This window comes from Acanthopagrus latus, chromosome 4 (assembly GCF_904848185.1).
Source record: "Acanthopagrus latus isolate v.2019 chromosome 4, fAcaLat1.1, whole genome shotgun sequence".
NCBI lineage: Eukaryota > Metazoa > Chordata > Actinopteri > Spariformes > Sparidae > Acanthopagrus > Acanthopagrus latus.
This window is the reverse complement of record NC_051042.1, coordinates 19,404,855-19,418,913: the sequence shown is the minus strand read 5'-3', so window position 1 is coordinate 19,418,913 and position 14,059 is coordinate 19,404,855. Positions and strand designations below refer to the sequence as shown.

Here is a 14,059-nt window from a genome sequence, read left to right as displayed (position 1 = left end):
TTGTCTATATTTCTTTTTGTGTAGGCTTAGCATTGTAAATTGCTCCCTTTAAGTCACATGGATACAGTTCATGTCAACACTACTCAGTCTTAGAAACGGTGTTGTTAAAAACCCAAAGACCTGCATAAACTGCTGCTGGATGTGTGAATGGAATCCTCTTGTAAAAGCACACTGGGATTACAGTGACAGACTCTGTGTTTGTGCTCAAGCTGTTGGTAAATACACACTTGTGTGGACGTTGTGCACAGGTCACAGTAGAGGACGGGCTGAGAGGTCCTGATTCTATATCAGACACTGCGAAGCACTCTTGGATGGTAACAGAGCGTCTCTTACTGTTGAAATGAGGTGTATCCATGTGTTTGTATGTTGAAGGACATGCAAAAAGGAAATGCTGAACATTAAACGGCAGCATGGTTCTGTATATATGACAGTGTTCGTCTCTTGTATCCTGGGAAAAAAACAAAAACGTTTTGTTTGATTAGTATTAAAATAACAACAGTAAATCCTGCATCTGAAGTTTCTGTAGGCAGGTGGAAAGTGCTTATCAAAAATGCTTTGACATTACTGGAACAAGTGATCAGCTGCAGTCAGTCAGCAATTTCGTATTGTAGAAGTTGTTGTGAAGCACTGCACTTAGCAGTGTTAGCATTAGGCATTAGGTAATTGACTACATGAAGCAACATTAGAAGCTTTAAGGCCTTTTAACGCACAGCATGTCACGAATAAACAGCAGCTGCAGATGTAAACAGGGAGGTCATTGGTGCCACGTGGTGTTGCTTGTTGTGGTTGGCTGATCCTGAAACTGGTGAAAACAGGTTAAAAAAAAATGTTTGTCTCATGCTTCTTATGGCCGATCAATAGCTTGTACATCCTGAGTTTTCCAGCTTTTCATTTCACTCACTTAAAGCTGCGAATGTGCTCGAGCCTTCTCCATCTCTAGAGAGACTGACAGGCTGTCAGTGGGTTTATATTTCTTCCTGAATATGTGTCATGTGTCGTCAACTCTTAGCCTGTCATAACTTCCCATGTCTTGTTTTGTTCAACCAATGTCCAAAACGCCTATCAAGATATTTGAGTTATTAAAACATAAAATGAAATACTTTCATTTGATTAATAAAAAATATTTTAGAAGTTGACACCGGCAATTTTGTCATGTAAAGTAATTCACAATTAATTTTCTGTCAATCAACCAATTGAATTATGAACTAATTGAGTCTTAGGTTTGTTGCAGAAGATGATTATGCATACGCCAACATACATATGACCTGGAATTCAAAACTAAGTGATTTGTATTTTAATAGTTTTTTTAAGGCATCAGGATAAACTACTTTGGAAATCCCCTCCCTTTGCAGCCACACATGTAAGAAGCAAAGCAGCTTCATTGTGGCTTAATAATAGAAGACGAGTGGATGCTCCATACCTAGCCTCCATCTGCAGGCTACCCGCTGACATTCAGCCCAATTATTCACACTTACTTGGATGCCACCACAGCCAACAGGAGAGGATGTCCTTTAAAAAAGTAAAAACAGCAAGAGGAAAGTTATGTCACTTGGATCCCCTCGGCATCTTTATGTTTTTCCCTCAGTTATGCAGGAGTGCCTGCTAGCGGTGTGTGCAGTGTGGATTGCTCTTCAGAGAAAACGTGGTCATAGGGAATTGTGTGGTATTTAATGGATGTGGTTGCATCAAGTTGTTGAGCCCATGAGCTATATAACATCAGAAGCATTAAAGACTTTGAGACAAGTTAGGATAAGTTTCAAATTGGTTTGTAAAATCACTTACAGTCATTTCTGTGAAACCTTTCAGTCTGAACTGTCTAGACTGAAAACAGTCCGTTACTCAGCTTAAAGCTTAAATGTAACATGCTCTCAGATGGCATAGAGTACTTTTACATGCGCTAGAAAGAATTTATGAATGTAGGTTGGCTTTCAACGAGACCAAAGGCTGAATAAGACATTTTTAGCAGTTGTTTAAATGTTACAGTTAACGTTCACGAACCACAAACAAACTTTGAAAGGGTCAAAGTCCTTGGACAAAAACACAGACAACACTTACAAACAAGAGATTTAAAGTTGCAGTCTGTAAAACTTTAAAAAATTAACTAACATCAACAGAATGTGAAGAAATGACAGTTGTGAGAGTACACCGAAGTCGGTGTATTGTGCTGCAGAGATATCCACTGAGGTTAGCAAGCTAACCAACTGAAACCAGTGGACAAAAGCCTGTGAGGAAGTGGTCTAGCTAACTAATTAACAGCAGCTACGGTTAGCAGTAGTCAGCAGTCACTCTGGCGGAACGCTGTCCCCTTTTTGTTCAGAGTGTTAATTCGACAGGTGGCTAACATATAGCACCTTTATTTGTACACAGATAGACATTACAGTGCCTCTATCCTAATTGATGGGTTGCCGTGGTAGCAACTAGTTAATCATTAGGTAGCCATCCATATGATGTATCATCATATCCATATTATCCGTCTATTTTCCTCCAAATGGGACTACCATTCTAAAAAATGAACACCATGTGTTAAAGAAGATCTAACACTAACAAATGAGACCATAAACCCATTAGAAAACTGTTTACTGTGGTTAAATTAATCAAGTGAGAAGCAGGTTCATCTTCTCACAAACTACGATCAGACTCAACCAGTACAGTCGCCTCCTGCTGGCCATTAGACAGAATGTAGGTTTAACACACTGCTGGATCGGCTTTACATTTCAGACGCGGAGGCCACGTCCACCTCTCTCATATAGTCCAATGCTTAATAAACTGTTTTGACAAATGTGTTTGTTAACAGTTACCTATCAACACGTCCAACAGACACAGTTGCCTTTCAGCTCAGTTCTGCTCTCCACAAACTCCCGAGGGAAATATCTGGCTCTTTAGCTAAGCTAGTCATTCACTTTGTCCGTCTGCCATTTGGAGCTGGGATGGTAGTTTCCTGCTGGGGCTGTAAACAAAGCTGATGAGTGGCAGAGACTGAATCAAAACAGACGCTTTGTTCATATAAACATTTGTGCAGCTTTCACTATCCAAAATTTTGTCAACTTTTTGCACATGATTTCCGTGAAAGGTTGGGTAAAGGATTACAAGAAACCCAAACACAACAACATTTTTGCGTAGTAACCTGATTTCTTGACTGAGGGAATGAGCAAGGGCACAAGTGTGTGACTTAGGACAAGGAGAGAATGGCTGTGGCATGAAATAAAAGAAAAAGAAGAAATCTAAGATGTTGATTGTTGATGTCCCTGACAATGTATTACTCTGCTGGGACAACCAAAGGTTTTGGTGCCGGCATCGTTTCTAACATCATCTTTGTTTCCCTGTCTTTGCCGCTGCAGGGTGACCCCACCAGATGGAGAAACATCCCCCTCAGGTGCTCCCGGGTGTTCAGATGAGCCTTCAGGTGCTACAGGTGGCGCTGGTGCTATGGCAATGCCTGCCACCTCCACCCTCTCGTTGCCCATGAGCCAGGGCAAACCCTCTCTACGTCGCATCAAAGGCCGCATTCACCGCAGCAAGAGCCTGGACAGCATCGATCTGCTCGACTCCAATGTAAGCCTTGATCACACCAACTTGACCCGATTATATGTTTTGGGGGGTTTTTTTGCCTTGTTTTATGGTCTGAATATATTGTAAAAAATGATTATCTGATGATCAAAAACCATCAACGAGGATCATTATGACGGAAACAGAGAGGTGTTGAAGGGAAACCATTTTGATTATTAAACCTGCTCCTTTGAATGATAACGATGAGGAACTGTACGTTGCAAGAAATCCCTCTCTGTCAGCACCATTGTTCCCTGGAGCATTTTTCTAACCCTGCATTAAATATAAGCTGTGATTACATTTACTAAATTACACTTACTGTGATTTCAAGGGAGAATAAATGTCCCAAAAAGTCTAAATGCATTTTTTTCTCCTAATGGTTTTATTCAGATTTAACATTTCACACAAGCTGTGGCACTAATGCACACACACGCACACACACACACACACACACACGCGCACACAGGATGACCTTTGGTTATGCAATATTTCTTTGATTTTCAGATGAGCACAGTTTAACACGTTCCATATGTCTCTCTCTGTGACTGGTTTATTCTCATGAAAAGTATTAATCTGATAAATGATTGGGTAAGCTGCTTGGACCTAAAAACCCTTACTAACTCTGGGATTGTCCATTGAGCTGGGAACTGCGCTTGGCCCACTCTCTCTAACGGACAACTCAAGCGTTTCTCGTCTGTGTGTGTGCTTGTGTGTGTGTACCTGCGTGTGTGTGTGTGTGAGTGATGTGGCTTTTGGGAAAGCAACCAACGGTTTATGATGTAAAAGCATGCCAACCTGCTGCTAATGCATGCTTGGTAAGGCTGTGTTTTTTTTTGTGGCATGAGACCACAGTGGACACACAGATACAGATAAATCTCTCTTCCTGCTCGGCAGCACTACTGAATATCTCTTTCTCCCCTCTCGACGACTTTCTTTATGTCTTGACCCTCTGTAGATGTCTCCTTTAATAAACGTTGACTGTGTGATGTTTCCTCATCTGCCCCGGCCCTTCCTCTCCATGTTGACAGCCTTCAGTGTGTGTATGTGTGTGTGTGTGTGTCGGGTGCTCAGTATTTTAGCCAGCCTTAATTGGGAGCAGCCTGGTGCGCCTGCCTGTGTGACGAGTCATTATTCTTCCCCTCTGCAGCAGCCGGCCTGTCGTCAGAGCAGGAGTGGGACTCATTATGATTACGTTTAAAGAGGGGAAGCATTCACAGTTCACACAAGTGAGTCCATCATTGATGTGAAGGAGGGTTGGAGGTGGATGCAGGAAGTCGCAGGGTGGGGTTGACAGTCAGGGACGAGCTTGGAGATGACACAGCACCACATCCTCAACACACACACACACACACACACACACACACACACACACACACACACACACACACACACAGACGTCAGTGTGATTGACTGCTGGCATGAAGTTTCCTGTCAGTTTCTAATTTTGACACAGAAGCCAAAATATCCCATAGATTTCTAAGACAACCTTGAGCGCTCCGCTGCATAACACTTGGCAGCGATCCGTCTGACCTGAATCACAGTTTTTTTTTTGCCACCTTTGCAGGCGTGTGGTAAGTGAGAGCAGAGGTGGCTTGTAGTGGAGCTGTAGAGGCAGATGGTGAATGAAAGTTAGATGTGACTTTGCTGTTATGTCATCTCAAAAAACTAAAACTTGTAGCAGTCATGGTGCACTTTGGCTCGAGTGGGCGATGTGATCTCCAACTGCAGCAACCATGTTACTGGGGTGAGAAAAAAAAATGGATGAACAATTAAAGGAAAATGTTTTTTTTGTCTTTTTTTAATGAATGTTATTCAGATTTAAATTGTGAATATTTTCTATAATTGAAATTCCAGGTTCGTAGCTGTGATCAGTGACTGTTTAAAATGAAATATTTAAGGGCATGACTGCATGTTTTCTTAATCAGCTTTGTGCTTTAAGTGATGGGATGCTACATGAGCGCTCAAACTGGGGCTGAGAGATAAAGCCCTTAAAGTTAACGCAATATGAAAAAATGAAATATTCTGAAGTACTTTTGACCAATGTCAATATTGCGACAAAGTTGTAGGCTTGACACTTTGCCAAAAGAGAAATTTTTGGTCAAGAATTAACATTAATGTGGTGACGACCTATCTGCTACTCCTACCACAATCATTTTAAACTTGTATATAGAGAAAGACTCAGCACACTGTTGATCATGTTGATTTCTCTTGCACAGAGTTTCTTCGAAGCAGAAATATTCTTTGGTCAAAATTAACAGTTGCCAACTAAATTTGTAACCTTCTTCTACCTTTCAAGATACTGTTCAGTACATAAGTTTTAAATTACATGGCCATCGTTGCAGACTTCAGAACTAAACTAGATGTACATGTAAAAATGAATTATTATGGAAATGTATCCCATCGCCTCTGTATTTGCTACACCCTCCGGATCGAGCCTTCCTAATCTGTCACATGCTGATGTGAACACTGCAGAAGTATTTCAGGCTTGACTGTAGACGAGCCGGAGTTGGAGAAAGAGTCGCAGTCGGAGTAGTGATGCTTCACAGCTTTATCTTTAAAGACCATCCATCAGCATGGATAGTCTTCAAATGCAGCCTCAAGAGAACCTGTGAATTCCCTCTGAAGTAAATTTCCCTTCCTGTACAGTCTTTTCATCCCTTCTTTCTCTAGCACCTAATTTTGCAGTACATGCATTGCCGTCAGAGAATCGCAATGTACATGTTTTTTCCCGTGCAATATTCGGCGGAGCTCCAAGTTCGCATGTTACTCTCGAGCATTGATTCTCGATTACGCCCTCTCTTTTCCATCAAGAATATTGAAGATGCAGACTAAAAAAAGGCCTGAGTATCCATTTCATCCCACTGAGCTCTCACTCCATGCAACCGTATCGGATGCACAGAGCATGTTACGCAAATACATCAGCTTCCATTCTGCTTCTCTGCTGTGGACCGTCACAAGATGTCCATGAGTGAAAGTCTGAAGCATGAATAATAGATGAAAGCAATGATCTACTTCATAATGCAGTGTTTTCTTTCTTTCACTTGCAGCTATTTTTGTGTGATAAAAAAAACAACAGAGTGAAAGCCGTGGAGAAGTCTGTGGTTAAACTGGGTGAACACACCTGGGATTTTAGCTATTATTTATTCAATACAGACCGATGGCTCCTCTGTTTGTCTCCTTATTCAAAGTAGCTGCCAATGTGTACCGGAGCAAAGGATTGATTCCTCACAACATTGTCATTGGGTAGATCAGAGTGTGTGTGTGTGTGTGTGTGCGTGTGTGTGTGCGTGTGTGTGTGTGTGTGTGTGTGTGTGTGTGTGTGTCTGTGTCTGTTGCTGTTAAGTGTGAAGTGTGACCTGATATTCGGAGACCTTGAGCTGAAAGTACACGCTGTTTTGGTGATATCCAATGAGACGTGGTGCAGCTCTGTGTCTGATGGCTGGACTGGTTGGATTCCCACTTTGGTCTTTAGTCTGTTCAAATAAGACAATTTCAGGTTGTTGGTTTTTTTTTTATTTAGTTTATTTTGTTTATAAGGGGAACATACAACAACCAACTTACAATATTAAACATAAATATTGCCACAAGAAGAGGTTGGGAAGGGTTGTATATAATTGATTTATCCAAGGTATTTGCAATTATTATGCAGAAAGAAAATGTATTCTTTTGCTCATACCTAAATGATAAGTGAAAGGAGTACAAGTGCTTGAATCGATTGACGAAATGTTTTAATCATACAAACTTTCCAAATCAAATTCTGATAATGAGATGAATAATAAAATGGTCCAACCATTTACAGCCGCTTCTTTGACAATGTGAGCTTGTGGAAAAAAAAGAGTTTCTGGGCATCCGGTGATTTCAACACCTGGTACTTATCCTTGGGGCTTGGTATTAATCAGTGCAAATCACATATACAGTGACGGTCAACTAATCTCCACGTCTCTTCCAGTGTACAAAAATCAGACCAAATATTCTGTATGCTCCTGGAGTCTTTGCATTGGTGATCAGGTATCAAGGCCGTGGTATCTCACCAACACGCACCCCAAGTCAGAACTACCCCAAAATATCGGAAACCATCTTTGGTTAAATATTTTGTCTCAGGGTATGTTGAGTTTTTAGTTTGGCCCATGTTCCATCTGCTAACATGGAGGGGGAGGGGCCTAATGCAGCAGGCCCCCAGAGCTCGTTGGAGATGTTTTGGCTTATCTTTTGGAGAGCTGTCTTGTCATCCATTTCTGAATTGACCAAGGATGAGTACCTTCTAAAGACTTTTTGACGTTTTTGTAACAAGATAATCATTTTCCGATCTTAAGGTTTGGTTAAGCTCAAGTAGCGATATCTTTCAAACGTATGGGGTGTTTTGATATTCAAAAAAAACAAACAAAAAAGCATGTTTCTCTTCCCATAAAAAAACACATTTTGGGGTGGTGATTTAGTACTGATTCAGGAAAAGATACCTACATTTAAAAGTACAACAACAACAAAAAAACTTCACATACACATAGGTCCTCTATTGCATTTCAACAGGCAGCTGATGTTGTTTCCTAGTGAGCCTAGTTTGTTCTTTTACTCTTCAGGTGTTACTGCGATCACAGACCTGAAACGTCTGAGTCTGACTCAGTGCCAGAATTGCCTGGCCCAGCTCAGTCAGGTCATATAAGCAGATCACGCATCTGGGATGCTAATTTGGCAGATTTCCCATATTAGTACAGTACAGAGTAAATCGAACTTACCTGTCAGTTCCAAAACAAACTGAGAGGGAATTTTTGCATCTTAATGTAAATGTGATTTATTGGCATCAGTATTCAAAGTATGTGGATGTGTCAGTTTACTTGAATGTACCACCTACGCTGTGCATCTGTGTATTTCCAATGTCAGCGCGAAATACACACTCCCAGAAGCAACCCCCTTTTTTTTTTGCATGAGCACATGCCAGCGAACCTACATGTGCATCGATGTGTGCATGTAAAACAAAAAGCCCCTGTCTGAACAGAAGTCTGCGGTGTCTGCATCAACAGTCATGTCGCATGTTACATGCTATTCCCAACACGAGTCCTTGAGTACAGGATTGTATACATGTGCATCTTAAGAGACTTCATCTGGAGGAGGAGAGAATGAGACAAGATGAAAGAAAGATGAGATCAACACAGATGAAAACAAACGAGCAGACAACCCAAAACTTCAGTGTTTTACAGTGTGACCGGAGCCGTATGTCCTGCTAATTGTTGGATCAGGAAGAAAAAGCCTTTTTACACCTGAAGAATCGACTTGAGTAAAATCTATACCATCTGACTGGTAGTGTAAGCACTGAGATGTCTGCCGGTAAATGTCCACTGAAATTCAATTAGTGGTGATGCTCCTGCCTCATCTGAATTAAATCAATCGATGAAACCACCTTGATTAATCAAAGGACAAACATGCAACCCCATTGCTCAAACTTTGGGCCAAATATAAGCACTATTTAATTCATTATTTCTGCTCGTGACCCCGTTTTTCTCAGATACCTCCGGACCTTTTTTAGTGTTATCGTCTGTGGTCTCTGAACGCACTTCATCATGTACTCTGTGGTGAGACAGGCCTCTCAGGTCTCTGCTGGGGCTGACGGGTGCTGGCCGGAGATGGCAAACGCTCAAACTGCGACTGATAGAGAGAGTGGGGAAGAGAGATTACAAAACGGAGTGATGAATGTGAGGGAGGAGCGGAGGTTATGACATAGATGGGTCGTATGAGAGATGAGAGAATGGTTTGACAGCAGGGAGCAGGATGTTCCGATTAGATGAATATATTTTCCCCGGACAGACAGGAGGCTCCGCAGACTCCGTATAACTCATTCTCTTCATCCCTTGTTCCCAGGGCACAACAGGGCAAAATTGCATTCCACATACGAGTCGTTCATCATACCTGAGCTGAAACAGGCCGCTGCAAACTGTCCGCGGCCTCCGTGATTGTGTGCATGTGCCTGTTCTGTGCCTTTACCTTTCAGAACGGTGCCTGGAACCGGATGTGGTGTTACAGCAGCGACAGTTATTAAATCAACAAATTATGAAATCCACGGTAGCGCTAAGCTTTTAAGGATCATCAGTGTGGGGAAATTAACACCAGACATCAGTCAAAAGCTGCTGAATTTGGAGGATAACAAGGCTTTCAAATTAAGTAAACCTTGAAATTCAGCAGATATCATGAATGCTGCATGAAGGCGTTTCCATATTTGATGCTGTTTAGGTCACGTGACCTCCGTGTGAGATGACGATCCTGTGCGAGGCCCGACTTTTAAAAACAGTCGAGCGTTTGGCTCTGGGATTTTATTAGTGTTCTGTACACTCGCACACACACACAAAGGTAAAAACACAAAGACACACACACACACACACAGTGAGGCCGTGGATACGACTTCTGTTGATATATGATGCAATAAAGAGAAAGCTGCACATGAAGTCAGCAGGCAACATCATCTGACTGAGACCACGGCTCTGCTCGGTCTTTATCCGCCTCTAGGGGAAGCACCGATACATTTATTATTGCCAGTGATGCACAAATCAAAGGACAGACGTGTTGTATGTGACATGTCTGTGTGTTTTCAGTATTGATTTATTAATCACGTCAGCTCCGGTGTTTGATGACAGGAACAAAAGAACACTGCCAACGCAAGAAAACGCAAGAAATAGACCCGCCATTAAGAGTGATGTATGTGGTGGCAGGGTGTGTGTGGTGGGACTGTGGGGTCACATATCTACATATAGAAGATATATTGAATGATAAAGGAGTCATATTCTACATAATAAGAGATATTAGGGGGATTAAAGCTGCTTTTAGTGATGTATGTTCATTAAAATATGTGTTGAATAGCTCTATATTCGGGCAACAATCACTGGTAAAGAGTGTTTTCTGGTATCCTCGCCCCCTTTATCCAATCACGACAGAGAACTCCTTAACTCCTTGGTTGCGCGATGGTGGACCCGCTTCCTTCGACCTTAACGCAACCTTCATTTTCAGAAAGTCAGAGCAAATAACAGAGTGAAAGGGAGGCTTATAAGGAGCCAATCTATTTGCGGATGGTGTCTTTTTTTTTCCCACAGTATTTAATATTTCATCAGTATTTACTTGTATTATTTACTAAGTTGTCCATTTCCAGAAAAATGTACATTTTTGTTCATATCTGTTGTGTTTCTGCTACTTTTACGTGAATTAAAAAAAAAGAAAAGAATCTTGAGTCATATAAAATTTGGTTTACAACCCTGTCTACTTTTCATATGTCAGTTTACAGTACGTTACTTCAGTGGACTGCGGGGTGTGCGTCTGTTGTTGGGGACCGCTGATGACACCTCTCGTTAATTGCACTCACCATTAACCAGCAGCAAATCCATAAACTGTATCCGTCTCCTTCCCTGTGGCTTTGATTTTGATGGCAGTGATTCATTAGCTGTTTGAAGACAGGTAGCCCTCTGCCTAATGACACGCTCCCTGCCCCTCGTGTTAGCTCATCCCGCAGCACTATGCATCTATAATGTCAGGCAGGAAGGGCAGGCAGGATCAATGTTGGTTCTATAGATAGATGAGGCAATGATCTATGACATCCACAGCGGCAGCCTGTAAGTGAGAGGGGCACTATTTTACCCGCGGGTCATATGGAACAGTTCACATGAAATTAAATGAAATTAATCAATCACTCTTGGTTTATAGTGTGTGTGTGTGTGTGTGTGTGTGTGTGTGTGTGTGCGTGTGTGTGTACGTGCGTGTATGTGTGTGTGAGGAGGGATCATGACTGAAGGGATGCCCGGCTGCATACATCGCAGGAAGTGTGTCTTCATATTAGTATGTCCGGCGGTCTGCTGTCCTCTGTGTGATATTGATTGGTCGCATTAGGGAGTCTGCAGGTCAGCAATTCTGAAAGGGGGGGGTGCAGAAGAAGATTGGGATGGTGGAGGGCAGGGATGGAGGACTAGAGGGCACGGGGAGATAGGATGAGAGGAGAATGAAGGGGAACAACGAGCCGAGATGGACGGACGGAAAATGAGAGAGGAGAGAGGAGAATGATTGGAAGAGGGATCGAAGGAAAGTGGCAGTGTTGGTGCACACATGGCCGCGTGCTCATCCCCACCTCGCCTCCCGCTCTGTAGTATTGATTTCACGGGCTACAGCTGGTTGAAGATGGCCTATTGTTCTCACCGTCGTGCTCTTTGTTTACGAGTTGTTTATAGTACATTAATACTAATTTTTGCTAACCGGCACGCAGGTAGCTGTCAATAGTGCACAAACAACATTAAGCACCATACGAGCCCTGCGATGTTTACTTAATGGAGCAGCGGAATAAATTTTATTGATCAAATCAGCTGACCTGACAGCGCTCTCGAGCACTGGAGCCCTTTGTGGCTTTTTTCCCGTGAGATCCTTCTGCTCAGCTGGCTACTCAAGGTTCATGTGCCAGCTTTGATTTAATCACGGTAACGTTCTCTTATTAGACATTTAGTAGTGTTTTTGTTTTTTTTAAGCCTCAATGACTGCCAGTGTGTCCTCTGTGACCTTCAGTGGCTCTGGTGTTTTGGTATAATTTTAGCTCTGCTTTTACAGCCATCCCTGTATTGGTCCCAGCTCCGTTTCTAGCACTGAAATGTTTGGCCGTGAATAATTTATCACACTTAAAAGCAATCACAACACCTTGTAGTGTACAGGCGAGCTAAATGGAACTGTAATCCCTCACACTCTGTTAAAAAAAAAAAAAAGGAAGAAAAAGAAAAGAGTGCTGGCTTTTTTGTGCTGTTTAAATTTAGAATTTCCTTTTTTTTTCTTTTTTTGGCTGTGACAGAAACACCATTGTGTCAGTCTTGAGAATACAGTTATTAGCTACTGCAGGAGACGTGTTGGATTATGAAAACAAGGGAAGATTGAGTTAATTTATGACTCCCAACATTCATCTCGTACCACGTGGCAGCAGCAGAAGCAGCAGCCTCCTCTAACGAGAGATGGGATGGATTCCCGGCAGCTCAGAATTTAGGTGCTCTCCTCTGTTTCCATGGTAACGCAATTACTTTGCCCTGGGTGTGGGGGGTTTGGGTGATCATGCACGCAGGTTCAAATCATGCGAATGGGCAGTTGTGGGAGAGAGAAAACAGGTTGTGATCTGTCGTCACGCCAAATGAGGGTTTTTTTTAAATTTTTTATTTTAGGGAAATATCTGTTGGGCTCTGTGTGTCTGTCATCGATGCATCCATTAAACATTCACCATCTGTTTGCCACTACATTATGGTCGTATGTTACTATTGAGCTACATTTTCTTGGTTTAATGTACCACGCTTAATCATAGAGATTTGTGATATGATTGTGGAGGATGATTAACAGTCAGTCTCACTATTAAAGGTCAGCATCCATATCAGCAGGGACAAGGGCTGTCAAAGAAAGCTACGAGCATAAGACAATGATTTTTTTTTCCAGCCACAGCATCTTCATACTCAGGCAACAGGCTGCAATTGACAGTTATATCTTTATTTGCTGAAAACTATGCAGTATTAAGTGAGTCCATTTTTATGGGCTGTTCTTAGAGATGTAGACATTTGGAAAGAGTAGGAGATTCTAGTTTGATCTAGGGTGCTCTTATATCTTCCTGTCCCTCTGTTTATCCACTATTTATATCCATTTATATCAAGGCCAGAAAAAATGTCAGCCATGTATATTTCTTGCAAACCAGGCTGCAACCCTACATTTCTTAATGTTGATGGTTTTATGTTGTGTTGTGACAACACTGTGCCTATTGTCCAGTTAAGATTGGGCACAAAAAGCACTCGGCTAGGGGTTAGGGTGAGATCTTGTTTCATCTTAAAATATCTGTTGAGGAAGGTTCTCAGTCATCCAGGTCATGGTAAATGCCTACGATACAGCACCTAGACTTAACATATCTGGTTTTTGTCACATCAGAGCAGGCTAGACATCTCATGGCGTAAGGTTCTATACATGTTATCAGAATGTAATATGACACATGTTTCATGGCAGTATGGTACGTATGATACATATTAATATTCACACATCCCTGGTTCTAAAAGGCACACTATGCAGGATTTGTTGGATGCTCTTTGTATACACACCATTTAAATGTGCGGTAAGCAAGTCTGGAGAAAGACAGCTTATTTTTGAGCCTCATTCCCAGATCCCGGTCATCTATCTTTCTTTCTCCAGAATCGCTGACGCACACAAACACACACAAAAGAAGTGTGAAAACAAGAAAACACTGGCAGAGGGCAGGATTTCCGCAGATGCAGACGCCAAAACACACGTCTAAGTTTTGACTGAGATGGATTACTATTGTAATCAGTCCATACATTATGGACAATCCTGCAAAGTGTACCTATAATTTTGTATTGCCTATTTAACAACTATATTTGTCAAATGCTTTAAGTATCTCCACAGGTCTTCTCCTTCCTCCTCCTTAAGAAGCTTTGGAGTGACTCTGTTTCAGTCAGAGGTTTTTGGCTTCAGCAGCTCATGACACAGCAAGAGTTCGATTTAAGAGATTTATTATGGC

The 14,059-nt window shown here is 42.0% G+C and overlaps 1 protein-coding gene across 11 annotated transcripts in view; it reads left to right on the top strand.

Annotated features, from left to right (window-relative positions):
* tjp1a (tight junction protein 1a) overlaps nt 1-14,059 on the top strand; it is a 102,262-nt gene that overhangs the window by 14,554 nt on the left and 73,649 nt on the right. For all 11 annotated transcript variants that reach the window (XM_037094481.1, XM_037094493.1, XM_037094489.1 and 8 more), the window contains exon 2: nt 3,339-3,552. In XM_037094481.1, the coding sequence (XP_036950376.1) occupies nt 3,339-3,552 (214 nt within the window). The remainder of the gene's footprint in view (nt 1-3,338; nt 3,553-14,059) is intronic.